At 40.7% G+C, this 26,966-nt stretch overlaps 1 protein-coding gene across 3 annotated transcripts in view; it reads left to right on the top strand.

Moving 5' to 3' along the window:
- The window catches only part of RNF130 (ring finger protein 130), a 240,657-nt gene that overhangs the window by 98,647 nt on the left and 115,044 nt on the right, over positions 1 to 26,966 (top strand). For all 3 annotated transcript variants that reach the window (XM_018554435.1, XM_018554436.1, XM_018554434.1), the window contains exon 3: positions 21,969 to 22,219. In XM_018554435.1, the coding sequence (XP_018409937.1) occupies positions 21,969 to 22,219 (251 nt within the window). The remainder of the gene's footprint in view (positions 1 to 21,968; positions 22,220 to 26,966) is intronic.

Genomic DNA, 26,966 nt, shown 5'->3' with positions numbered 1-26,966 from the left:
GTCTCGAGACGCTCGATTGCTTGAATGTAAAGCTCCCGGCCGGTCGTGTAATTACAACGGCCGGCCGTGAAGCTGCTCGTTGGGCTCCGCCGCCCTCTCGTCGCGGACGAGTGGATTTTTCAAGCCCTGCTTATATGTATAAAACGATATATCCGATCTAATGTAGAATTTAGCTTTTAATGCTTTGCTCTGTACAGATTGCCAATGCTCTGAGCACGTTCACCTGCAGATCAAAGACTCTACCTACCCAATCATGTCTGCTGGAAACAGAAGATGATGTATGTTTTATAGTGACATTTATTTTTTTTGCACTGACAGCTTCTCTCTCTTGAAACTTTAGGGGTCTATTACACCACTCATGGCTTCATGAACTCATCACTACCAATGTTTACTGTCTCTTGCCGTGAAAAACCGTATGTTCACTTAAATGCTGACCTAAACCGTCTGTAGACCCACCTGTTTTTCAATATGTTCTGCTGTTAAGTTAAAGTGGAACTATGGGCTAAATAAAAGATAACATAAATGTTTCAGTCCGTCAGTACCATTAATGCAGCAATTTATTTTTCCTGAGTCCCTCCTGTAACACAGTTTTATTACCTGCCGTTCCTGCAAGTAGATCTGTTTTTCTTCTACTTCTTTTAGCAGGATGACGACACGGTTCATTCTGCAGTGAAATGTGGCAACAGAATTGTCACTTTGTGTTCTTGGATGGGCATATAGTTTTAAGTGGACTCTAAGCAGCAAACAAATTAAATCCTAGCTGCACCTAACAGTTAGGTTATTTCAAAAATGGCCCAATTACAACGATCTTATCTGAAATTAAACTGTGTTGGTTTCACTTTGAGCAGAAGGGAATTCTGCTACTGTTTCCCATTCATATTGGCAGAATACCCTTCTACCCAGAGAAAGTTTTATCCAGATCCGCCTCAACCCCAATTACCACTACCAGAAAGTGAGCCCAGAATTCTTGCTAGGATGCCCAGTGGTAGAAAAGTTCACCAATCTCCTCAGCAGACACGAGTTTCAAACTTGGGCCTCCAGGAGAGGAAAGTGAGCCAAGGACCTCCACTGCTGATGCACTCAGGATTTCAATGGGAGTTCACCAATCCTATTAGCAGTTAAACTACATCTTCCATAGATACCAGTGCAGTGCTTGGGCTCCCAGGAGAGGAAAGTGAACCAAGGGCCTCCACTGCTGCAGTTAGGCTGTCAATGTGGAGGACACTAATAAAATCCAGTTTGCTGATCTTCTGTCTAGAGAAATAACCTGCAAAAGATCTCCCCAAGTATTTATAGGTTAAGCGCTTTAGAATGCAGATGCTCTGAACTGGCCCAGCTCCAGATCTTTATCCCTGATCACTATCTGCTGGACAGAAAAGAGAAATCTGATTTAACTGACCATCATAAATTGAACCCAATCCCTATGCAATTATACTATACAGTATTAAAGTGAACCTGCGTTTTGTCTATAGACCAAACCAACAGTATTTCTTTACATTTAGCTGATATTAACATGTCCACTAATTAGTTAGACCTAAAAGAGATACAACTGTTAAGAAGACAAAACTATTATAAGCAGTAGTAAAGGACCCTCATACATGTACCATTGCAGCCCCTGTTGTCCAGTCTTCCTCATTTTTTGATATCCAGATAATTCTGGGTCTCAAAATTTAAGGCAACTGTGCTTAAAAAGGAATGGTCACTTAATTTAGCCTAAAAAATGTGTGACCATCTAAAGTCAGCATCTTGGGAGGATCTCACAGGTTCACTGGGAGTGTCTTGAATCCTGTCCACCCCATCCTCCCTCTTAGCTTCCTGTATCACCCATCACATTCAAACTTCAAACATTCAAACTGAACCAGGACTGGTTCACTATGTCTGCATATACAGTAAATAATCAAAGTACTGATCAGTAAAGCACAAATGCAGTCTATACATTGGCCAGATATTGTCTGCATGGGTCTAAATTGACCTCTCTTGGCCAGTGTTTTGGGAACCTTTACTGTAAATGTTTATCTAAACCTAGGCCTAGAGCTCCATGACCTTTCCTGTAACCCTATCCAGGAAGTCTTTCGAGTGAGCAGATCAGCTAATGTATAATTGGTCTTGCCATTTCCATCTGAGCAAGTATATTTTCCTGCGACTTAGATCTGGTTTTCCTATCCACAGTCTTCAGCGGGGAACTATAAGATGACATTAATTGAATTTGGTTCTTTTGTTTCCAGTTGTAGCGGAGGAGTGTGGGAGGGAGAGGCATGGCTGGAAATAGAAAGAGGCCAACATCATGCAGATAAAAATATACTGTACACAAGAGGGATTTCAGCTTTTCTGAGACATGCGCCTGTTCCATACATCAAAATGAAATGTGAACAGCATGGAAAGAATAGGAGCAAGTACCAGCAATGCACACCCCTGGAGTTCTTTTCATCCATCTGGCGTTCTTAACAGTTCACAACACCAGACGCTCAGCTCCAGGTCTGGCGTTCTTAAAATGCTTAAGCCTTCAGGTCATTGCTATTGTGCAGCCATAGGAAATGCTTTATTCTTGTCTAAAACACACCTCCTTTGTGACAAATGTTGGTTTTGTTAGAGTAGGGAGTTAATGAAGTTTCCAAATAACATTCATTACCTATTTTATTTTGCCTTATACAGGTTTTCTGTATCCAGTGGCATTTGTTGCCATGGGAGTCGCTCCAAAATGGCTGTCATTATCTACAGCTGACACGAAATGTTTGCTTAGACATAGAAGGGAATTGATCAAAACTAGAGCAGACAAAATCTGGAGCAGATGTGCATGGCAACCAGTCAGCCTCTTTCTTTCATTTTCAAACTGAACAGAGAAGTTGATTGGTTGCCATGCATAGGTGCTCCAGATTCTGTCTAGCTGTCTAGTGCAATATAGTTGAAACAAAGGAGAATTAAGAAGAACTCTTGCCCTGCTGAGGCAGGTTGTTTAGGCTAGAGTTCTGCTCAAATATTTTACACTTCCTTTTCTGTTCTTAAAAAAAAGTTACCATTACATAACATTAGTTGCTAATGACAAGAAAATGGCTTGCGGTGACTTTGACTTTTTACCAACTTTTGACATAGGATTACTACTTTGCATCATTTTGTTAAATCTGGCTCTGTATATTTTAGTATTATATGTGAAATGAATTATGCAGTGAACTTAATCTGTTTCTTACTTGCACATAGCACTGTACTGGTATGCAGTTAACGAGAGCTGATGTGTTTGAGAATATTCATTGGCTGCTGGGAGCTGCTGTGTGTGTCTATTTTTCATTAAAATAGTTTTACTCCAGTTCCTGCACATTCTGTTCTTGGCTTCCATTATTGCGTCTATACATAACCATTACTGCTTTATGGAGATTAAAAAAATGTCAAAGCAGTAAGCACAGTCTGCATATGTAATGAGAAAATATTGCTGCCCCCCTATGTACATATATCATTGCAAATTTTTTAAAAACAGTTTTGTTTTTTTTGTTTTTTTAATATTAACAAATATTGAAAAGATTGGCTATACCAACCTCATCACTTTTAGATATTTATCTAAAAAATATTGAAAATCACCTGGGCTTAGTGGAAAGTCTTTCAACACACCCTAGAGCTCCACCCCTCTTTCTTGACCTAAACCCCTTGCTGTATTGATGTAAGAAGAATATTTTTTCTTTCTGCTGTTTTACTGTGGACTCTAATCCCCTATGCTTTTGTAAAGTAGATATAAACAGAATGGCATTTAATTTGCTCAACGGTTATCTTTTTTAAATAAATTATGTTTATCCTGTTGTTGCATCTGTCTACTGCAGCCAGGAAATGATTATGGGAGTAGTATTTGTCCTGTAAAACGTAACTGTGGCCGTATCGAAGTGTTGATCTCTCTTTAAATGATATGATAGCTTCATGTTCCTCTAGCTTGCTTTGAACATTACAGTCTTCCCTTCAAAATGTCATCCATAAGATGTCCCTATGCTTCATAATTTATTATACAGGTCATAAATAAGTCATTTGTATTGAATGCCCCCTCATCTTTATAGTACACTAGAGATTAATTTGCTGGACCTGAAGATTTACTGCAATACACTCACCTGACACAGCCCCTTTCTCTAGCTTGTTGTCATTTTTAATCCCTAGAATATAATTTATGTTTATATATTGTTGTTTTCATACCAACACTTTAAAATGTATTTTACAAATATTTGATATAACAGAAAACACTCTACAAAAGTAGGAGGTGCAAATGCAGGCAGTTAGACATATACTAATTAAAGTGTACCTGCATTATATTCTTCAGAAACCTTCTTGCACCAGCCATGTGACCATTACCAATGCACTGGTCATTTGCTCTCTGCTAAAGGTGCTTGAGGGGATTGAGGTGAAGCAGAGGCCACCAACCCATGCCTTTGTCTATACACAGATCCTCCACTTTCACAGAGACCAGGTGACATTTAACACATTCAGCACATGATTGGTGCCAGGGAGGTACTGAGGGACAACATTTCAGGAGAAATAGATTTAGGCCCCTAACTTCTGCTGATGGGGAAGACCAGAATTCAGATTGGTTGACATGACAAATTGCCAAGGCATTTGGCTATATGACTGACTGCAGCAGCCTTTTCCCCAGCCATGGGTAAGTTTAGTGTTATTTTTTTCGACTGTTTGAGTTTAAGGAAGTAGAGAAGGGGGAACTTATTTTGACAACAGGTCCACTTCAAGTGCTCAACTTTCATGTTTGACTGAAGTGCACAATTAAAGCAAAGCAACGTTTGGAAATAGTTTACTTCACCCTGTTGTCTTGCTTGTTTATAAAATCTGGTGGGCTTTGTGAGAATGTTCAAATCTTGTTACCAGGGAGAACAGATAACAGTGCTCACAATTTGGAAATGAATAGGCACATCGCAAATTAGAATTCAGTCTTTTATATTATTTTGTTTCTGTTAACATTGGGTAAGATTGTTTAATAGAGTATCTAAATTGTGTTATTATAAATATAGATAAGCACGCTATTGTCCCTTGTCTTAATCATATGAAGTATAACCCAAGGAGGCCGCAATCACAAACTGGGATTGTATGCTGATGATATAATAATGTATGTAACAAATCCCAAATTATTGTATCCTTTTATACTGAATGAATTTGAGGCTTTCGAGTGTTTTAACAAATTGAAAGTTAACACCCACAAATCCACAGCACTTGATGTCTCTGCCCTTAGTGCAATCCCAGTATTTACAACTATTTTTTCCCTTTCAGTGGGTCCCTAAAGCAATTAAATACCTGGAAGTCCATATCTCTACTAACTTGGTAAACGTGTTATTAAACCCAAAAATGAAAAAAACATCTAGTGCTGCAGACCTCAGCACTTACCATCTTTGCTGGTTGGCTTTCTTTTTTAACGTTTGCTTGCTTTGCATTCTCTCAAAATCCTTTTTTTCCTGGGTACTGTTCGCAGTTGGCTCCATGCCCTTACAGGGTTCCATGGTGCCACCTTTGCATGCACACTTCTGGCTCACACCTACATAGTCCATAGAAAATATAGATGTTTGGCAAGCCACTGCCGTGCTCCCCCTCCTTTCTCCTCCCTGCACCTACGCTGTCCCTTCTAAACAGTGCTTATGAGATATACAAGGAGTGTGCTCACCTATCCGGATTTCATGGAAGTGTCGCTTTGCGACCTGGAGTTGGCAGCAGGAGATAGGAATGTATGTAAGTGTTTGAGCACAAATATGAATTAAAACATGTACTCTGTCATGTTTAGCTACTTGCTTAGAATGCATTAAAAAAAAAAGCTGAACATTTAATACTACTTTAGATAATACAGCTTAAATTACTCTCCACTCCTCCATGATGCTCTTTCTACACCCTGAGCATGGTCCGAAAAGAAGCATTCATGGTTGGCAGGATGGTCATCTTCCAGATGGATATACTCCCTTGCATTTTATATATGGTACTTTTTAGGCAATACCGATTTTGGTCCTAAAATGCTTCTTTTGCATGCAGAAAATCGCACTACTGTAATATGTTTGGGCACAATCACCCACTCGACTGTGATACAAGGGAGGTGTGGAACTACTTTACTTAGAATTGTACTTCAAAGCATCTCTCCAAGCTCACATACTTCACTGGATAAATCATCACAAAGACAATCTATGGGTCACAATTGAAAACCACTTGTCTTCTATCTTACAGTCTTCCCTTTTATCTCCTATCTTACAGACTTCCCTCTCACCTCACCCCCAACTTCACTATTGGCATTCCTTGACTTTTGAAGGCCTGGGACTCCATCTTAAACATCAACATTTGTCTTCTTTCCTCTGGACCACTCATTCCTACCCTGGGTAACCATGAATTCCCATGAAACTATCCAAGTCCCACTTCTTTAAATGGACCCACATATGCATCTCTCCCCGATCTTGAGAGCCATACACAATGGTAAACTCAAACCTCTCTCAACCCTCACCTCTAACCTACAATCCACCCTAGCATGCACGCTCCATTATTGCCAACTGCAAGGTTTTGACCTTTATTAACTCTTTGTTTACAGGATATACCACCTACACACCTTGTACCATCAAGTTGATGACCTGCTGCATAACTTGTATTCCATTACATCATACTACCTTTTAGTGTACGAAGAAGAATTAGGTCACCAATTTTAGGAAGATGACTTACACAATATTCACTTTTATCCATAAAACCAGCATTGCCAGTGCGGCACAAGAGCGCAGCTATAAAATCATCACAGAGTAGCTCTGTTGCAGCGATAACCTGCTTAAAATATTTCCAACTACATCTGATCAGTTGAAATAATGTTATAAAAACCATGTTCCATGTGTAGTGGCAACGCTCCCATATTCACGAACATTGGAAAACATATATTCAATATATATGTCAACCAGCTCTGACATTTTTTCCCCCCCCGAAATTGGTCTCCCATCCATAATCCTGGGAACTATCTGTACAGCCTTCTCATATTCTTTTTATAGGTAGTACAGAATCCCTTGCCACTGAAAATCTGCCCAAGCTCTGACTATATCAGAATGGCTCCAGGAACTTGCACACATGTAACAACTTGTAGCACCCTTTCATGACAGGTACTCAACTTACCTAGCCACATGGACTGTCTCGGTTGTTTCCTCCAGCTGCATACAACTCAAAGAACTTACTAGCCCTTTAACTATAACCTACATATAACCTACATTAAGTGGGGGTGTTGGTTTCTCCTGCCTGGACTACCCCACTCTTCTACTACCTTCTTGTCTTCTCTTATCTTCAACCCCTGTATGTACCATTCACAGACCCTTCCCCTCTCCATCTGACTGGGCAAGTCCCCACCCTTCACGTAAGATAGGTTTTTGAGTTTTCTGTCAATGTCTCTGCACACTGGATATATTTTTTATGTGACCATAATAATGCTGCTCTTTTAGTTCATTTGGAATATGCCACATATTTTGGTCATATGCTGTAATATGATCCTGCTTTTCTAAATCCCAGCCCTACTTTGTATACTGTATTACTGTGAAAACGGTAATAAACTTTGATTGATTGATCAGTCAATGAATTGGTCTATGGTATGGCAGTATAAAACAGAAGATAGCAGACAAATTTGCATTGAGATTGCAACTTGAGTCATGATTATCCATTCTCTTCCCCCCTTCTGTGTTGCTCAAAAGTAGCACTGTGCCAAAGCAAAGCATAATCATGACCACTTCTTGAGGGCCCTTCACATCAGAATATGTATGTATTAAAAACAGCTGCATTGATGTGTGTTGCTATTTGTTGACACTTGTTTTTGGAAAGACTACATTTAACCCAGCTTGAATAGCAAACTACAGGTTAGTGCACCCAAAATGCAGCATTGTAGACTTTTTTTCTAACACCCAACAACACATTGTTGGGAACAGACCTTGTTGGAACAAATGGATCCCTTCATGTCCTTGCATTTTGCCTGAGAAATGAAAATGCTTGACAAGGCATCTGTTGGAGACAAGCTTTGATTCTGCAGGTTTTGAGTGAAAATCTGTCTTGGCTCTTTGCCCAACCATTGCAGCTGCTGCCCAGGATTGCAGGCACATGGGCCGCAAATACATGCAAAGCCAGCCTACCGCAGGTCTTTTGCTAGATAAAAGGCAGCTGGACCTGCACTAGAAATGTACCTTATTATATCGGTAACTGGCTTGATTAACCTTTGACATAGTATCTGTTTGCTCCCTAGAAAAAAATGGCTGTCAGAGGTATGCTATTGGAGGTAAAATTGTTTCTTCATGACCTTTTGTCTATCTCTCTCTTAGGTAATTTACTGTATATATAATTAGCACATGTCACATGACTGTCGGGGCAATCAGATTTATTTTCCGAAGATCCAAGGCAATTGCCTGTCTCCTGTTTTGTTAAAGTGAAACTGATCTTATAATAAAAACTGACCCCCCCCGTGTACACTCAGCCTCAATAGAGCTGGATGCTCAGTACAATGTACAGTACCTCCGATGCTCATGCATAGCAGTTATTTCATCAGAGACTGCCCGATGGCCAAAAAGGACAGAGATCTGGAAGAATTCTGACAGCGTGGATCAGTTAGTGCTGAAAGGACACAATTGCAAGGTAAATGCACCATAATGTGGCAAAAGCCTTCCCGCAACAGTGGACTTTACTTCCACGTTAAGAATAGTTTGTTTTATTTGGGAGTATAAGGATAAATGCAGTTTTACTAGGATATCCTTTTATATCATGTCAAATATTAAAAGGAACCTTTTCTTAGAGAAATATGGAGACTGCCATTGTTAACTTTCTGTTCTGCAAATGCTATATTCCTGGCTTCAATACTTTTGAGAAAATAATCTACAACAAGAATGCAGGTAAAGATTTCAGAATTTTCTCTAATCTGCATACTTGTTTGGGTGGCAATGACTTGGAAAGTACTGAAACCAGAGGGTCAGAATAACAGCTAGGATTTTTAGAAGGAGAATAGCAATAGCAGCCTGTACATTTCTTCATACAGCACTCCTTCGGTTCTACTGAACCGAAGGGGTCCTGGGGCCGAAGCTAGCCGAAGGATCGGCCGAAGCTACGGCCAGATCCTTTGGCAGCTTCGTGAATAGACCCCATAAAAAAGTTTTACTTTAAATGTTGTTTTATGCTTTTGAAAATTAAGCAGCTTTAAAGTGCGAAAATTCTAATATACATATTCCTGCAAGCATACAATAATTCCAAAATATACAGATACAATGCATGGACTTTGTAAGTAAAAGAAGTATTGTTCTCAGTGTGCAGCTTTTGTCCTACTTATTTTTTACATCCACCTCTTCATTTTTCACAAATAATACTTTTGGGTCAGCTGAGCCATTCAGCTATTTAAAGGAAACCTGTGGTGAAACACATATATTTGGGCTGTCATTGCTGACCTCCTTCTAAAAATGCTGGTTGCGTGTATACCTTTTTGCTGATCTAATTGAGTTCTGACTTCACTATTTGCGTACTTGTTTCAGGTCTGGACTATGGAAAGTGGAGACAGCTAGGGAATGAGCATCTTCACATAAAGGTTAGAAGTGGCATCCTACATATGCTGCCTCTCTCATGAAGGTGCAAGGTCAGAAATATGGGAGCTGACATCACTGATGGAGGCAGTCGATACAAATTCATGTAAAGTATTTAGTCTATTTGTGTGTAAAAATACACTTAGAAAAAAGCAGATGAAGGCATTGTCAAAGGTAGTAATGTGATCTTTGAGACGTAATAAAGTAATTCACTTGCACGTTACTTAACATGCATTCAATTGGCATGAAAGCATATATCAGATGGCAGGTCCACTTTAAAAAAAACATCAGCTGTAATATTTCTAACCTCACAGGTTCATTGTTTCTGTTGGCAGGCTAAGGACAAGTGCTCCTTTTGCTCCTTTATTAAAACAGCCCTGTGCGAATGAGTTCCAGATAATCTACCGTCTGTGCGAAAAGAGAATACGCTCATAGCTTCATGCATTATAAAATGTCAAGAATTTCAGACTGGGTGATGGGAAGCTGCAGCAAGTCGTCCTCTGTGAAATGACTGCATGCTGTAGCAGGCTTGCTCTAATAATTCAATCTCCGTGATCTGTGGAGAGTCTGGTGATTATTTTTCATGACTCTTACTGCTAGGACTGCTGTTTGCTTTTATTCCTGTGTCTGTGCATTTCACAGTCATCTGTAAGATCTGTCAGGACCATAGGGATGTGCTTAGTGTTATGTTGCACAGTCAGGATAAGTGGGGCTGTTTTGCAGCAGTGTGGGCTACACAGCACAATGGTTATCAATGTTGTTTTTTTATACTGAAGGGCCTTATGATGGCCTTTTTGTAGGACAGTAGTGTTTACTAAGGGGCAGCCACAAAATACATTCATAGTTCTTGTTTTGGATCCATTCACACTGGGCTGACTGGTTGAGGTGCATTTTCGCATGCACCTTAAAGTAGACACACACACGCCAAACCCTGGTTCACATCTGAGCGTTTTGTAGCTTGATGCTAAAAGCTCCAAAATCCCATGCTTTTAAACTGCCTGTTCATATATGAATGCCCAAGTGCAATGTAGCTTGACGCCTGAAGTTCAGAAAGGTACATGACCTATTTTTGAGGCAGAATGGTGCATGTTTGGCTCCATAGATTTCAATGGAAGCGCCTGAAAACATAACCCCCCCCTAAGAAAAGGATTTTTCAAGGCTAAACAACCATCCCCCTCTCCTGTTACTTAGCCATTGGCTATTACAAAAATGCTCAAGCCTGAATACGCATGAAAAAAAACATACAAAGATGCACAAATGAAAACGCTCCAAAATCGTCTGTATAGGCTTCACGCTCAGGTGTGAATACAGCCAAAAAAATCTGTGCTGCATACAGCTCTGCATGCACTTCCCAAAACATCTAGTCATGTTATAAATAAAATATTTCTTCAGTTACTTACATGCAATTGAATTGCACTCCCCGGTCAATGGAGGCACTGGTGACATAATCAGATGCACCCTAGGAAGACTACGACACCAGCGTCTTCCAGGATCTCTTGCCTGACAATGCGAGATCTCAGGAGATCTTGGGTAACCAGGCATTTTTCTTTTCCACAGATGATGCAAGGTTCCTGAGCAGAGCCCTGAGTGGGCAGACACGGTATCTTTCGCCACATCATCCATGCGGCTTGACAGACTTTGAGTACATGATTAAATGAGCTGGATTGAAAATTGTTAACCGAACAGTGACTGGTCGAGTCAGCAGCAATTGGTCAAAATTTGGGCTGTGTATGGCTAACAAAGCTTGTCTTTTTAAGACAAGCTTTAAGTATATGTACATTTAATTAAGCAATACATTCACACACACGCATTCTAAAATCTTTTATAATTTCCAATAAATATTATAGAAAAAAAGTTGATACTTTATTTTTAGTTTTTATTTTGCAGTCGTGACCACAAAGCATGTCTCCACTCAGTCTTCTTAAGTGCGTTAGGCTTGCCTGTAGAGTATTTCCTGAGGGCGGGCAGGAACGGTGAGTACGGCAGAGAGGAAATACGTTCCCTTGATTTTTTGCAGCGTGCTATCAATCAAGCTGGGCAAGGGGGCTTGTCAGCAAATCCATCCATGGAACTACAGGCATGTTGTGCATTGGCATGGCATCCTCTAGCTCATGATTACCAGTTGTGGGTTGCAAACTGACCATGCCAGCATGCATCTACTTTCGTGCTTAGCATGGTCAGAATGAACTAGGAAGGGGAGGGGAATGGCAGGATCACCAGGTAATTGCTGCTGAAATTAAATATTGATAAATAAATTCAGCATGTGTACAGGACTTGCTGGACACAGCAATACACTAATAGGATATGAGAAAGAACGTTACATACACTATTGCTAAATATTCTGTGACATTCATGAATTGACACAGTCTACATAGTCAAACAAGAAACTAATAAACCTAAAGGCCGGGTCAATTTTAGCATGTAGCTGGTGTCTGCTGGGTGGCAGTGTTGTGTTGCAGTGCCTTGTGTTGTTGTTTTTTTTTGTGTTTTTGTACCTTATTGGGAGTGTGCAAAGTGTATGTCAGTCACCGCAAATGGTGTAAACGAGCCCTATAACTTCAGATGACAGAGACCAGTACTGTGCAACTGTGCATCTTGTTCAAACTGATGAAAAAAAATAATATAATTATTCCTGGCACAAGTCACAATTGTCAAAAAAAGAAAGAAAGAACACAATCTTTTTTTAGGTCAAGACTTTACAGTGTGAGACATGTTAATTCAGGTCTTTGTAGATTTTAAAGTCAATTCCCCAAGCTGTATAAGATATTATAAAGTTTATATCTAGTCATAACACAACCCAGACATAACCTCACAATTATCTTTAGCCAGATGCTAGCGTTATTTTATGGAGTGATAATGGTCTGTGAATTGACCTCTTGAGACCCATTCCTGTGTACACTGAGGCCATTCCAGTATCCTTGTTACAATGCCTCTAGTGCATCCTTTCTGAACCAGGGTGCCTTGTGCCTTCCTTAGGGGTGCCTAATGTTGCTCAGCATCATGCCTTTTCATGGTGCAGGCAAAAAATACCTGTTGATCATGCCAGAAATCGTGAGCTCTCTTGTGTCTTTTTTACACTTCCTGTACTATCTCAAAGAAAGTAATTAGCCCTTCTAGCTCTTATCTTGGGACTTCAGAAAGATTAGTCTTTACATTGTGGAAATAGGAGAATGGGAAAGCCGTTTACAAAAGACAATAGGCAGGGCTGACACCACTCAGTGCATAAAAACATGGTGTGTGGTCAGTTCTCAATAGGACGTAGGAGTTGAGTGCATTTCTTTTTTTTTGAGTGCAGATCAACAGGTGTAGTCTTTAAAGGAATAAAAGATGGAGAAATTTGCGTTAACTGCAGAGTTGTATTGCAAATGTTTTAGTTTTTTTGTTTTGCCCCCACATATACTTATGTAGTCAATGTGACCTCTGTCCTATTCCCATTGCAGTGAATAATCACTTCTGAATATTGTTATGGTATACCTAACAACCTTGTTTTTCTGCACCCTAGGTTTTCTAAACCAGAATCACTCTGCTATACTGATGGCTTTCTGTTTGCCATACATTTGCACAGAATATGATTCAACCAATTAAATGCAGAGAAAAGACAGCCTGCTACATAGTAATGGTCCATAATTCATAATTGAGTAGAACTGTGGTCATGGAGATGAACATATCTCGACTACTCAAGCTCTAGCAGCAGTGTTGATGAACTGGAGATTAGTGAAACGTCTTGCACATAAATCACGCAGTTATTCTCAGTTTGTTTAAATTGCATTAATTGTCCAGTATTCATACTCTGCACGCCATCTTAGTTTAGTAAATCGCGCCACTTGACACCTCAAGTTTTATAGAGGTCTTATTAGAACATCTTTACCTAGATGCAGTTGGCATATGTTTTAGCTAAGAATTTTAGCTCACCCTATTTTTATTTTCAGAAAATGGTATTGTTCCTGAAATATACTATACATTGTGTTTGGGTAAGTATGATATATCCAAGCAAAGTGAGATCCTCAGCATAAAGTAGTCTCTGTACATAAATGGTTGTCTACTTATAAATGAAAGCATAACTCTAACCTTTTTTTTTAGTTTTGGATAGAGATGTGAACAGTAAAGCTGAACTTTTGGCACATATAAAAGACCCACATTAAAATAGAACTATGGAGTAAGTGTTTTCCCCCATAGTTCTCTTTAGGGTCACGGGAGGACATATACTAACCTCCTCCCGTGACCCAAAGCTCAGTATATCGTGAGCTACAGCTCGCGGTATACAGAGACTGCCGCAGCCGGGATGGATCCCAGCATTACTGTCGAGATCCACCCAGCTGCGTGAGTGACAGCTGGCTCTGCCTATCTAGAGGCAGAGCCAGCTGTGCCCGCCCCCTCCCCGTCCGTTCCTCCAGTCAGCGCTGGAGTATTCCAGCGGGGAGTCCCTTCAGGGAGCCGCGACTGACAGTCACTACTATATCATATATCAATAATTGTACTTTTTTTAAGCAGTGTAGGTACCTGAATTTGACCTGGTATTCCTCATGCAGTCCCTATACAGCACAGCTGTAGGAAGTCACAGTACAAAGAGCCAGTCAGTTCATGTGCTGGCAAGAAGCATGTCGACAGGAAGAGAAGGCAGAATTACAGACAGATGAGCTCAACACTGTTCTCCTTTCACTTACATTTCATTTACGGGCTGGGGCTGGTCCAGGAAGACCCGGGTTTAGTGGAAGTAAATTGTATTATGCTGTTTTTCAGATTAATGACATCTAGTGGCAGAAAAAAGTACTGCAGGGAATGAACATTAAAGCAAAAGTTTTATTATTTTATCTTTTAATGATCAATTCATTTGTATCTAATTTGTGATTGGAGTTCTGCTTTAAAATTTATCTCAGGTTTTTTGTTTCTGTCTTTCTGTTTCTGTCTTTGACCCTAATGGACCCTAAAGATCTGACTTTGTTTGGATACATCATACTTACCCAAACACAATGTGTAGTATATTAAGGAAAAATACAATTTCCCTTCAATTCTGGCCTCTGTTGTGCAGAAACTAGGAGAGGGGGATACAAGTGTCACTGGGACAGGAATCAAAATATTATCGAAATTTATAACACTTCTGCCATCTGGGGGAGAAAAAGGTTCTGGACGTTTTTTACCAGAATGCAGAGAATGCAGTAAGGTAAAAAAAAGCCCAGTCCTTAATACTACTTTAAATCATTTTGTTTTTCAAAAGTCCTATGACCATGCAGGTCATCTGCTTCTGGGACACTGGGGTGTCCTCAGTGAGAGCGCTGCCTACATGATGTCATTATTATACTGCAAGTGTGGGGGTACCCTGGGGGAGGTCTATGATGTCCTCAAGTCCAGTAGGTTGGTTGAATGAGTCTGGGCATCATTTAACCTGGAAGAGGACTGGCGTTGGATTGCAGAGTCCGAGAGTGTGCAAGACTTGGCCTTTAAGCCATGACTTGTGAGCTGTGAGGTTGTGAAAAGCATCAGCCAGCAGTACAAGAAGATGATGTCATCTAATTCCAGCTACTGAATGGGTGACTGTGTGCCGAGTCATCCTTGCTTTTTTCTTGGTGAGTGAAAATGAAAACCTGGGGAGGCAAGGATCAAAATGTCTGTAAAGAGATTGTTTTGATTCACAGTTCCCGAAAGTAAAAGGGTTTTTCAGAATACATGACAGCTGTGTTCCAAAAAGCATTTTCGTTTTAATTTGCATACTATTTAGATGGTAAAAGTAGAATATTTATATGTAAATTTTGTTCTTTTTGCCTGTTAATGATGCATTTTAATGAATTCTAAGCTGAGAGTGTCCTTTCAGGGTTAATCATTTTTCTTCTTTAACCGCCGTCAATCTGAAAAATAACTCCTGATAATTCAAAATGAACTCTTCTGTACCTAATGGAGCAGTTAATGTTTGTAGCCAGGCTCTTACTTGCACAGCCGAACTGGCACATAGAATGTAATCTTCAAAAGCTTTTTATACAATTATGTGATGATTGTAACATTACAAATCCAGCGAGCCTTGCTGTATAATGTTCAGATACATATTACCGCCTCATTTTAATTTGTTCTGCTTAAAAGAAAATCTTTACAGTTAAGAAGTTTTGTTGCATAAAATATATTTACAGGAATACAGCCATGATGTATGCAGTACACTACAGATGTCAATCCAGCATCAGTCAAACTTTCAGCCTGTGTTCTGTTCTGTATTTCAGCAGAGGACTCCCCAAGGGGCAGCTAACATGTGTTCAGCCTCAGGCAAGACCTGAGCACCCTATGCCTCATTCATTTTGTGAGTGCTAGCCCCCATTCACACCTGCGAATTGTTGTGCATTTCCTGAAGTGTGACAAGGCTCAACAAGACAAAAGCAAAAGGTATCCCAGCACGCTTAACAGCTAGCCGGAAAAAAAAAGCCCCCAACAAATGACACTATCTAACTTTAAGGGTTAAAAACTGCGGTTTTAGTTGCACAACTTTTGCAAAATATGTGGAAGCCACACTGCCTTGTCAAGGCCCCTCTGTGTAGTGTGTTTTGGTCTGAAGCACCAGAAGAAAAAAAAAAAGTTTTGCCTTTATATTTCTCCATTCAGCTCCCAAACCTGGTGATTGGTTACCATTCCTTCCACATATCAAGGAGTTCTGAAGTCAGAGCACATTCTATCCTGTTATAACATCAGCACCGTGATAGGAATAAATACTAGAGTTGTTTTTGATAATGCAATCAAATCTTATTTGAAAAAAATCCCTATTATGTAATGAGTGCTGCCCTCTGTCTGCCCATCACTTTCACCAACTTCCAGGATTCCCAGTGTGCTTTGTGTCTCCTTTTCCTGCTGCTTGATGTGATGGAATCTTTATTTTTCAAGACTATCATGCATTGTTTCCTGCAAGCAATGATAATGTTACATTGATCAGATATTGAGTTTTAGTTCAGACAGCAGGCTCTGTGAGTTGTGACACAGGGAAGTGCATAGTTACAGGGCTGAGTGAAGTTGCATTAGTGCATTGTATTTGTATTCTTTGCATACCTTATTTTTCTTTGTATTCTTTGCATACCTTATTTTTTCTTCTGACAGTGGCCATGTTTACTAAGGGCGAATTACTAGCTCTCCTTTTACTTCCTGGATTTCTGGCACATGTGACTAGGATATGTGACCATGCACATCATCTCAGGGGAGGAAAATGCCTTACCCTGAGATCTCCTGAGATTACAGATGAGATTTCCTAGCAATGCTCTGCTGATGACAATCCCGTGTGCATTGTTTTGGCAAACTGAAGTCATTTGCAGTTTCAAAGCAGGAAGTCAATGCTCTACAAGTACAAGTATTTCAAAATCACAGCATTTTACACCTGACATGTCTATGCTATTACTAATCATTATACATAGAATTTACATTCTATTACATTTACATCTATACATTGGTAGAATTTGATTTTTGAGTGTAAAGGTCCGCTTTAAGGGAGCTGTGCATAAACAAATGCCTGCAAACCTCGATGAACTGAAGCAACATTGAAGCAAGAGTGAACTAAGATTCCTTCACAGCAGCGGTTCTCAACCTGTGGGTCGCGACCCAAAAGTGGGTCGCAACTCACTGTTGAGGGGGTCGCAGCATCCACTTCTGCTGCGCTAGGTGAGAGGCTCCTCAGCCTCCTCCTAGCGCAACAGTGTCAGTCAGCGGGAGGACATCAGAGGCTGTGAATATAAAAGTGCCGCTAAACACACTCCCTGGCCGCTGCAGCGACATCTAGTGGCCGGGAAGTGTGTACAGCAGAGCTTTTCTATTCAGAGCCGCTGCTGTCTTCCTGCCTCCCATAGCTCTGCAGGAGGCGGGTGTCTAAGCAGTACTGGGGTTGAGAAGGCTGCATGGAGACAGAGCAGGTAGCAGGGGCTGGGGAGGGCTTGTATTCTTGTGAGTGCGCTTCTATTTTTAGTCCCAAGTCCAGGGCCTTACTAATTCTGGAGTCCAGCGCCTTACTAATTCTGGAGTCCAGCGCTCCATTTGGGGTCACCACAACTTGGCAAATGTTACCAAGGGGTCCCGGCCCTAGAAAGGTTGAGAACCACTGCTCCACAGCAATGTGAGAGGCTGATAAAGTCAAACAGAAAATGATTACTTCAAGTCATTACTGCAAGAGGTGGTTCTACAAGCTATTGACCCATAAGGTGTACTTGATTTTTCACACATGGCTTCTCCATTTTGGCTTTATGTTTGTAAAATAAATAATGACACGGTGTAATATGTCATGTGTTGTTGTTCATCTGAGGTTGTATTTATCGAATTTTAAGACCTGCTAAGGACCAGATGATTTTTATTATATACTGATACTTAAAACCATACAATTCAAAGAGGGCGTCCATCCTATTTCACAAGACTGTATAGGCTCCTTTATTATAGGAGTAATAGGGCTGCCTTTTGCTAGCACTACAGTGGTCTGTCGAGTGAAACATCTGTAGCCGCTGTGATAGTGAATAATGGATTCTTTGCAGCATAAGCAGGCAGTGACAGGAAATAGATATGCATCCCTCATGCACCAATTACAAGATATAATAAAGAACAAAAAACATTGCAAGTTGTCACGTGCCATCCAAGTTCTCTACAAAAATAACTCTGTTCACACATGGCATGTTATCACTGGTGCAGTGCGAGAATGTGGCTTTGAACTGGTCCACCACCCATCTTATAGTCCAAATTTAGCACCTAGTGACTGTTTCCTCTTCTGATATAAAAAAATATCTGTGTGGGGGAGCATTCCAAAGACTTATTTCTCTGGTATTTCTTCATTACCTGTCAAGTGGAACAGATGTATCGAATTGAGGAGGAATATATTGAAAAGCAATAAAGGAATTTAGTTTCTAACTTGTCTTCTTTGTAGCTAGGTAGAAAACATTTTGTACAACCCTTGTGTTTGTATATAAGCGGAATATGCCAGTTGCCTGGTTGTCTTGCTGTTCCACATTGGTTTCAATACTTTTGAGTCAAGGATTTCTATAAAAGATAAAGCAAGTCAGAGAAAGCTCCTTATCTGCAAAGCAAATATTTTTACAACAGAATAGTGGCCTTCACATTTCTTTTATGACAGGTTTACTTTAATACTTGTCAAATGTTTGCTAGTCTCTTCTTCTAACACAAGCATACAGATCTTTCTCAGCGTATTCGGTTCACCAATTTATGACTGCTTTGCTAAAACACTTCCCCTATATAGTACCTGAAACCTAAAACGGCTGCTTTGGCCAAATATTTTCAATAACCTTCATCAGAGGTAGGCAACCTTGGCACTTTAGCTGTTGTAGAACTATGAGTTCCATGAGGCATTGCAAGACTCTGACAGCCACAGGTTGTTTGTAGTTTTGCCACAGCAGGAGTGCCAACGTTGTCGACCCCCGACCTATATAAACAAAAAGGAAGACAAAACCAGTCAGTGATCATTAGGACATATGGGCTAGTGGATACTTTTAGAAACAAGAGGCAGTTAATTACATTTTAGTTGTCCAAAAAGCATTAGACTGACTCTAGACAGATATAAAATACACAAATGAATGCAATACTGTAATTATAAAGGCATAATTAAAAAGATCGAGGTCATCTAGCCTTGAGACACAAGTTCTGTTTGTGGGGGTGGGTGGGATGGGGTGGCAGTTTTGGATTGAAGGTTAGTATTGCAGAAAAAGCTGCATTTTTTATTGTTTAACAATCTGTTAATGTATTTTTTACTAGAGTTATACGGTAAGGAGGTATTTGAGCTTACGAGAAACAAAAGACATTGGCCTACTATAGGGTTGCATTGAAGGAAAATGACGCTCTAAGAACAGCCCAGCAATGGTGCCCAAGATTTAAAAAAATTGCTCAAAGTGAAATAAAAGTTTAAAAATGTATAAACTTTCTTCAGTTTTCTTCCAGGTCAGCCTAAGGCCAGAAACCATAACTATATTAATTAAAAACCTTTTCATTTTAATCATATAACAGATTGGGCATGGATCAGAATCAATCACCTGATCGAGGCTTTTCATTTAGAAATAATTAGGGAAATCATTTATTTGATAAATGATAATTAAGAAGTCTGTAGGCCTCCTCTACCTTCATCTCCAAGGGATGAAGGTACATGAGCCCCATACTGTAGAAGTCTATGAGGCTTTAATGTGCCCGTATGACCAGGAGAGAGGACTTGCGGCATATGATGTACATCAAAAGGAGGTTGTGACAAGGGGGGTTGAGATCGGTTAGCTCAGGGCAAAGTGGCGAAAAGGATAGGTGTACTTTGTTTTAAAGTGCACTTTAACCTCACCGTAGCTAGGGGAACAGCTCTGTGGTGCCCCTTCCCTAGATTAGGCACATGCTTATATCACTTAATGGTTCATCGAGCCCTGGGCGGCTGCCTAACAAGGTACAGTAAGGAGACAGTTTGTATAGAGAAGTGAATGCTCAGATTCACTTCATGGCTTTTTTTTTATTGTTTATTGTGTAGGGTTTTGGGACAAGAACATTGAAATAAAATACAAAAAGGAGGGGGTTGATAGGTCATTAGGATGGCTAAAAGCTGGACTTAGCTAGGTTAAGACAATGGCTGAACCATTCAGCTTATAGGATTGAAAGCATTTCAACCTTTCCAGCTTCACAAGTCACAAAGAAGCTTATGGCACAGAGCTGTGTGAAAGGTAAGCTCCATGGTTCTGGGAAGACTGCAGATGAGCCTTGTGGTTGGCACAGGAAGCACCATTGCTTCTGTATTTCTTTGAGTTACCACACAGAGATTATATTGTTAATTAAAGCAAACCTGTCACTTCACTGATTCAGGCAAGAGTAAGTAATTCACCCTAGATCCTGTCTCCTCTGTGCTAGACTCCATTCCCCAGCCTATGTCACTTACAAAAATGTGCTTCCAGGTATGTGGGAGTCTGTGACTCTCTCTCCTTCTTCCTGCATAGCCTGTGTGCCCTGTCACCTAGCCCAGACACCATCACAGGGTCGTAAGCTCTGACACAGAGCAGAGCAACAGTGAGCTTACAGAGAGTTTTTTTTTTTTTTTATCCGGGTAGGAGGGGATGGAAAATTACATGGAAGGTAAGTATCAGTAGCAGAGATGGTAGACTATCAAGATAACCTGTTTTTTTGACCTGAAAGGGCAAAATGACAAATTCACTTTAATAGTGCAACCAAAGCAAAATGGAGGGTGGCTGAACTTATCTTCAGAACGGGGGGTGCAAGTGAATGCCCTCACGATCAGATGGAGCAGGACTTTAAATACATTTTCAAGGTATGCTGTTGTAAACAAGAAAAACCACAAAGTCCATTTGGAGGGGGTAGTTTGTGAATTTCCAGGCAGCAGTGTTGACTGTGTTCCAGAAGGGTTGAATTTGTGGACACAAACAAACTCCATTCTGGTGTCTGCTTGCTCTCTTATTTTATTTGCAGTTGCAAGCATGGCTGCTGTGAGTCCGAGCAGAGGTGCCAATCTGCTGTAAGTGAGGAGATAGATGACTATCACTTAGTCGTTGTGGCCACAGGACGCATCCACTGTATAAAATAGAACTTTGGCTGTGCTCTTGTTTTGAAAATCCAGTATAGTCCCTTTTGCATCTGAGGTCTGATTCTTTTCACTAATCTGATTTTTGAGGGCCGGATGGGGAGGAGGGTGCCTTATTTTTATATTAAAGGAGAACTATGGGGTTAAGGCTTTTCCCCATAGTTCTCCTTAGGGTAACGGGAGGACACAAGCTAGTGTCCTCCCGTCACCCTAAGCTCAGTATACCGCGAGCTACAGCTCGTGGTATACTGAGACGCCACAGTACATCGCGACCTACTGCTCGCGGTATACTGAGACGCTGAAGCGGATCCCGACAATTATGTCTGGATCCGCCCAGCTGCGTGAGTGACAGCTGGCTCTGCCTATCTAGAGGCAGAGCCAGCTGTACCCACCCCCTCCCCCGTCCGATCCGCCAGTCAGCGCTGGCGGATTGGAGCGGGGAGGGGGGAATCCAGCCCCTCCCCTGTCACGGCAGAGAGCCGTGGCAGGATCGAGAAGTGAGCAAACGCCGGTATGTGTTCGCTCACCTCCCGATCTACTGAGCCGACCTGTGACAGTCTCATTGTCACAGGTCGGCTAGAACTATGAGGTGAGTGAAAAGCACTCACCTCATAGTTCTCCTTTTAATTTTGCACTTATGCCTTATAGCATAAACACTCACTGGCAAGATTACCTTCATCAGCTGGTAACTTTCATAAAATATCGCTTCCTTAGCCTTTTGTTTTTTGCATTTATGATGGAAGTAGTGACAAAGGGATCTATGAAAAAAGGAAATACATTTGTGTCAGAGTATCTGTCTCAATCAATGCTTCTTTGACCTGGTGAAGATGGCATATCTTTGAAAAATGTACTGTTAGTCAAAAAAAAAAAAAAATCACAAGATACCGAATTTCTCAACTTCCTACTTTTATCTTTCCCTATAACAGGAACAGGTGACATCGTTGCCATCATGATCTCGGAGTCCACAGGACGGGAAATCTTGAATTACGTTGAAAGGAACATCTCTGTCCTCATGGCTATTGCGGTTGGATCACGTAGCCCAAACAGGAGCTTTAGTCGCGGGTCTTTGGTCTTCGTCTCAATCTCATTCATCGTTTTGATGATCATATCTTCGGCTTGGTTAATATTTTACTTCATACAGAAGATCAGATACACAAGTGCCCGAGATCGAAATCAGGTAAACCCTGACATTTACATTTTATTTAAGCTGGAACAGTTTTATATTTCAGATTAAGTCCCATGTTACACTAGTGATTCTGTTTCTGGTGGCAGCTTGCAAGTGATCGGATCACTAAGAGGGCATTCACCTGCTCTTACAGCGTCGCTTCCTGGTGGCTGAACCAGCAAGGTGTCATTCAAACACTGCTCCTTCTGTAGCCAAAACACTGCAAAATCCCAGTGAGGGAACATTGTCAGAGTAACACCTGGCTGGTTTGGGCACCAAGGAGCAATGCTGTAGGATTAGTTGAGTTCTCTCTTCAGCAATCTTCTTGCTGATAAGTGGGCACCAGCAGCAGGAACACTTGTGTGAGTTAAGGTGTGTTACAGCAGTTTCTAAATGATTCTTACGGTGTTTCTCCGACAACCATGGGATCCCTTTATTACTTGTCAATTTGTGATGGTTGGAGCATGCACAGAAGCAAGGATTGGAAGGGATCACATGATCTTTCTTCAGCTGTCACTTATAGGGAACTTCTCAATTACTCTCAATTATAATGTTTTTGATATACTTGTAGATCTTATCAGTGGGCAGCCATATTTGCACAATACATAGGCAAGCCCTGCTCCCTGCTTCCTCTGCAGTTCTACACAATGGTTCTGCTTGACTGTTCCTTCTTTCTATGAAAGTCTGACCCAATGAAAACCATAAACTAGCTGTGTGGTTAATTATGTATTAAACTGACAGACTGTATACAGGCTTTGTACATATTGCCTGTGATCTGAGCTATCAGATGACAGCTCAATCACAGGCATTGAGCGCTCACCTGGCACACGCAGAAGCAGTCATTTGTAAATGACCCTTCAGAAATGCACGTCCACCTCTTAGCCATTTTTTTTTTATATTGCAGTATTGAGGTGGTTAAGTTAACCCTGTCATAAGAAGTATATGGGAGCTGCTATAGGTTACTAGCTCAAAATCCTAGATGAGTGAATGTTAATGCTGATCTACTGGCACTTTTTCAGTCACTGACTCAAGTCAAGTCTGCAGACCTTTTTTTTTTTTTTTTAAACATGAACCCCGGGCAGATATTAAAGACACAAATAAATGCAACTCTGTATTCATGAATACATCATTAAATGTATTTTTGATGGCAAGCAGTGTAAATAACCTACATTTCTCTTGGTATCAGTATCTTGCATCCCTGTGCAGCAGAGCCCAGACTGGGAGAGTTAGAAGCTGCATAAAAAAGCAGCCAGTTGTACATCAATGTTCATGTGTTGCAAGGAGCATGCTTGTAAGAGGAGTAACAGGGATGAGCTCATCATTTTGTTGTTGCTTTTTTCACTGTTCAGTCACAGGCAAGGGGAGGGACAAGCCCTTAAAGTATTATTTAACTGCTGCAGAGAGAAATCTGCCCTTCCGGGCATAAAAAAACCCATATATATATTTTATCGCTGTATTTATCTGCTTGCCTGGAGTTCATCTTTAAAGAAAACCTTAACTGAAGAGGCATTGAGGCTGCCATTGCTGACATGTCCTTATAATTCCATCAGTTCCTGGCTGTCATGATGTTCCTGTAGTGTCAATGCTTTTTACATTTCCTAACCTTTCTGATCTGCATACCTTTACTTCAGAAATATTGAGGCCAGAGACAGCCAGGCAACTACCATTTTCAGAAGGAGGTCAGTAATAACCGCTTCCATGCTTTTGCTGGTACACATTTCCTTCCCCTATTGAAGTTATGCTTGTGATTGTTTAGATTGTTATTGGTAAAAACAAAAAGTAATGAAAAAAAACACACCGGGCCAGAAGTAGGGTTGCCACCTTTTCTTTCAGCGAAACACGATCACTCTAGTGAAATTTTGGGGGGAGAATAAGTCGCGGCTTATTCATATGTAAATAGTGCCACCCATTCATATGTAAATATCACAGTCAAGACTATTTTCAGTGGGGGGCCAGTAGCCCCTATCATTAATTTTGGTTGCCCCTGTCTGCCTGTGCCTGGGTCTCAGCTGCCATGAAACCTTGACACAGCATTCAAAACCCGGACTGTCCAGGTGAATCCCGGACAGGTGGCAACCCTAATCGGAAGTCGTATGTATAGCTTCACTATTGTATTGACATAAATAATTAAGAAAATATAGTACAGTTTAGCATTTGAAAAAGCCGTCTTTACTAACTCGACCATTAACATGTCATAGGTTTTATAAAGCGGCTGGTTTAAGTGGTTAATGTATGTTACAGTACCTGCTTACTTTTGATTAATGTATTTTCCTTTTCAGCTGCATTTAAAGTACAAACAATTGCTCTCTCTATAGAAATCAATAATAATAATAATCTAAACCTATTTACAACTGTTATTTCACTATCTAACAATATCATTTCTATTTAAGTTTATATGTATTCATTATAGCGTGATAGGCTTTCTCCAGTTTTTGCAATTGATCTCCGTTTCATCTGTTTGCTTTACAGAAATGTTTGGTAAAGCAGCAAACACACAAAGGGTGCAGTTAGAGACGTGGAGGTACTTAGCAGAGAGGAAGTTGAGAGTAGCCATTAGCTACTTCACCAGTCATTCAGAGAGGAGGTAGTTGCAGTTGCATGGAGAGTGTTGTCATTCCCCTACTTCTAGCAGAGCTATAGTGGTATGTGAAATTGTCAGTTAAAACTGTTCTTATATATTTGTTTTAAAGCTAAATCAGGCTTGATTCCCCCCCCCCCCGCGCAGTCTGTGCTTACCCATGAACAATTCCACCTGGATGCAAACAGTCTGTATCCAGGTGCAGTTGTCCGCATATCATTGAAGGCTGCAAAGAGCTGCGGGTGGTGGCAACTGTCATTGTATTGTATAGCGACTCCTGCCCGCAGCAGATTGCATGAGTCTCACGGAAGAACTTGTGAGACAAATGCCATCAGCCCCATTGGCAGCTGTGAAGGGGGAGCCTTATGATATTGGTGCCTTTGGTGCACTTAAATTTAAAAGTACACCTAAGGGAAATCCAGAGTCACAGCATTACAGTGCTTATGACAATAGTAATTGTTGACAGCCCAATATAAGCTTACTTGAAAAATCTCCTTATATGTTGTGACTAGAGGTGCACCGCAATGAAAATGTCAAAAACGAAACCAAAATTTAAAAAAATGTCAGGCCGAAACCGAAAATGTTTTTTTATTTTAACTTTTTCTAATTTTTTTAATATTTTATTTTTTATAAACTTTAAAAAAATTTATATTTATTTTTATTTATGCATTAATTTTTTACTAAATATTTTTTAACTTTACATTTAGGGGCTTTGGGGAAATATTATGAGTCTAAACAAACCCCTGATATTTCCCTTTTTAAAATAGAAAAACAGATTGAGGACACAGAGTCCTAAATCTCTTTGTCTGCAGACCCTGATATAAATGAACAGGAATCCTCTATACTGAGTCTTCCTGTTCATTCATAACATGAGAACATGGTATGATTACTATAACTACGACTATGAATGAACAGGAGGTGATGTAAATCACTTCCCATTCATTCATAATTGAGGATATAGTTAATATGCTATATCCTCAATTATTTACAATCACTCAGAAACCACTGATCGCTGAGTGTTTGTACCTCGCTCTTCTTCCTGACACGGTGTCACAGGAGGCGGGGCGGTGCGGGAGGAGAGCTCAGCCTCCTGTGACAGCGCTGGCTGTCTCCGCCTACACAGCGCTCTCCCGATCTGTGACAGGAGGTTTTTGCGGTGCGGGCAGGAGAGACGCCGGCCGCTCACATCGCTCTCTTCCTGCAGCGCTTGCCCGCCTGTGACAGTTTCTCTCCTCCCCGCTGGGACACAGAGCAGCGCCCAGCGGGGAGGAGAGAAAGAATGGATGCACCGCTGTATCGGCCAGAAAATGGCACTTTCTGCATTTTGCCAAAAGTGCCATTTTCGGCCGATATATCGGTGCATCCCTAGTTGTGACGGTTGTCTATCTGGCTGCTCTCACTTTCAACGGCGACTTGGATTCCCTGCATGCTTGGCGGTTTCTCCTCCACTCATTTATTTGGTTTACTTTCGATTTCTAAGGACCTGCTGTGCAAGCAGTCACATATGGTGTGTTTCCTGTGCTGCCTATACCTCTTGAAAATTTCCTTTGTAGCACAGGCAGCAGGCACTTTGAAATGGGTGACGCATCAGTACATTATAACAGGGCATAGTGAATATGTGTCACTGCTTTCAAAGAAAGTAAATATGTGGGGGAAAAAGTAAGTTTGCCGACTTCAAGATCATTTACATTAATAGGAGTAGGCTAGAAATATTTGAAATTCGATATAAAAATAAAGATATGATTTTACATTTTGACCAAAGATACACCTGAACCATTAAAGCCTTACTCCAGGCTGCTTTACCTGCCAAAATAATTTGTATTTCTATCCATCCTGTCCTGAATTACATAGCTTTGCTACACATTTCAGCCAGCCCAGTGACCTGAATTTTCTCTGCTGTACTTAAAGTAGAACTAAAGTCCATTCTTTTCATTTTGGATAGAGTAGGAAAGAGTTTGAACCCTTCAGTGTTTTTTTCGCCATCTGAGACATTTTCTTTCACTTCCTGTTCAAAAGCCACAACATGAAGTCAGGAGAAATCTCTCCAAAATGAGAGAAATCCCTATTATCACCATGGTCACCAGAAATAGTGTCTCCATTGGAAGATTTCCCCTTTATTCCTATTCTGGCGACAATTCAAAATTTGGGAATTTTTCATTTTCACCGTCACCAAGGCCATTA

Source organism: Nanorana parkeri, unplaced genomic scaffold (assembly GCF_000935625.1).
Source record: "Nanorana parkeri isolate BGI_ZX_2015 unplaced genomic scaffold, ASM93562v1 scaffold158, whole genome shotgun sequence".
Lineage (NCBI taxonomy): Eukaryota > Metazoa > Chordata > Amphibia > Anura > Dicroglossidae > Nanorana > Nanorana parkeri.
The sequence above is the reverse complement of the archived record's forward strand: the minus strand, read 5'-3'. Positions and strand labels throughout refer to the sequence as shown.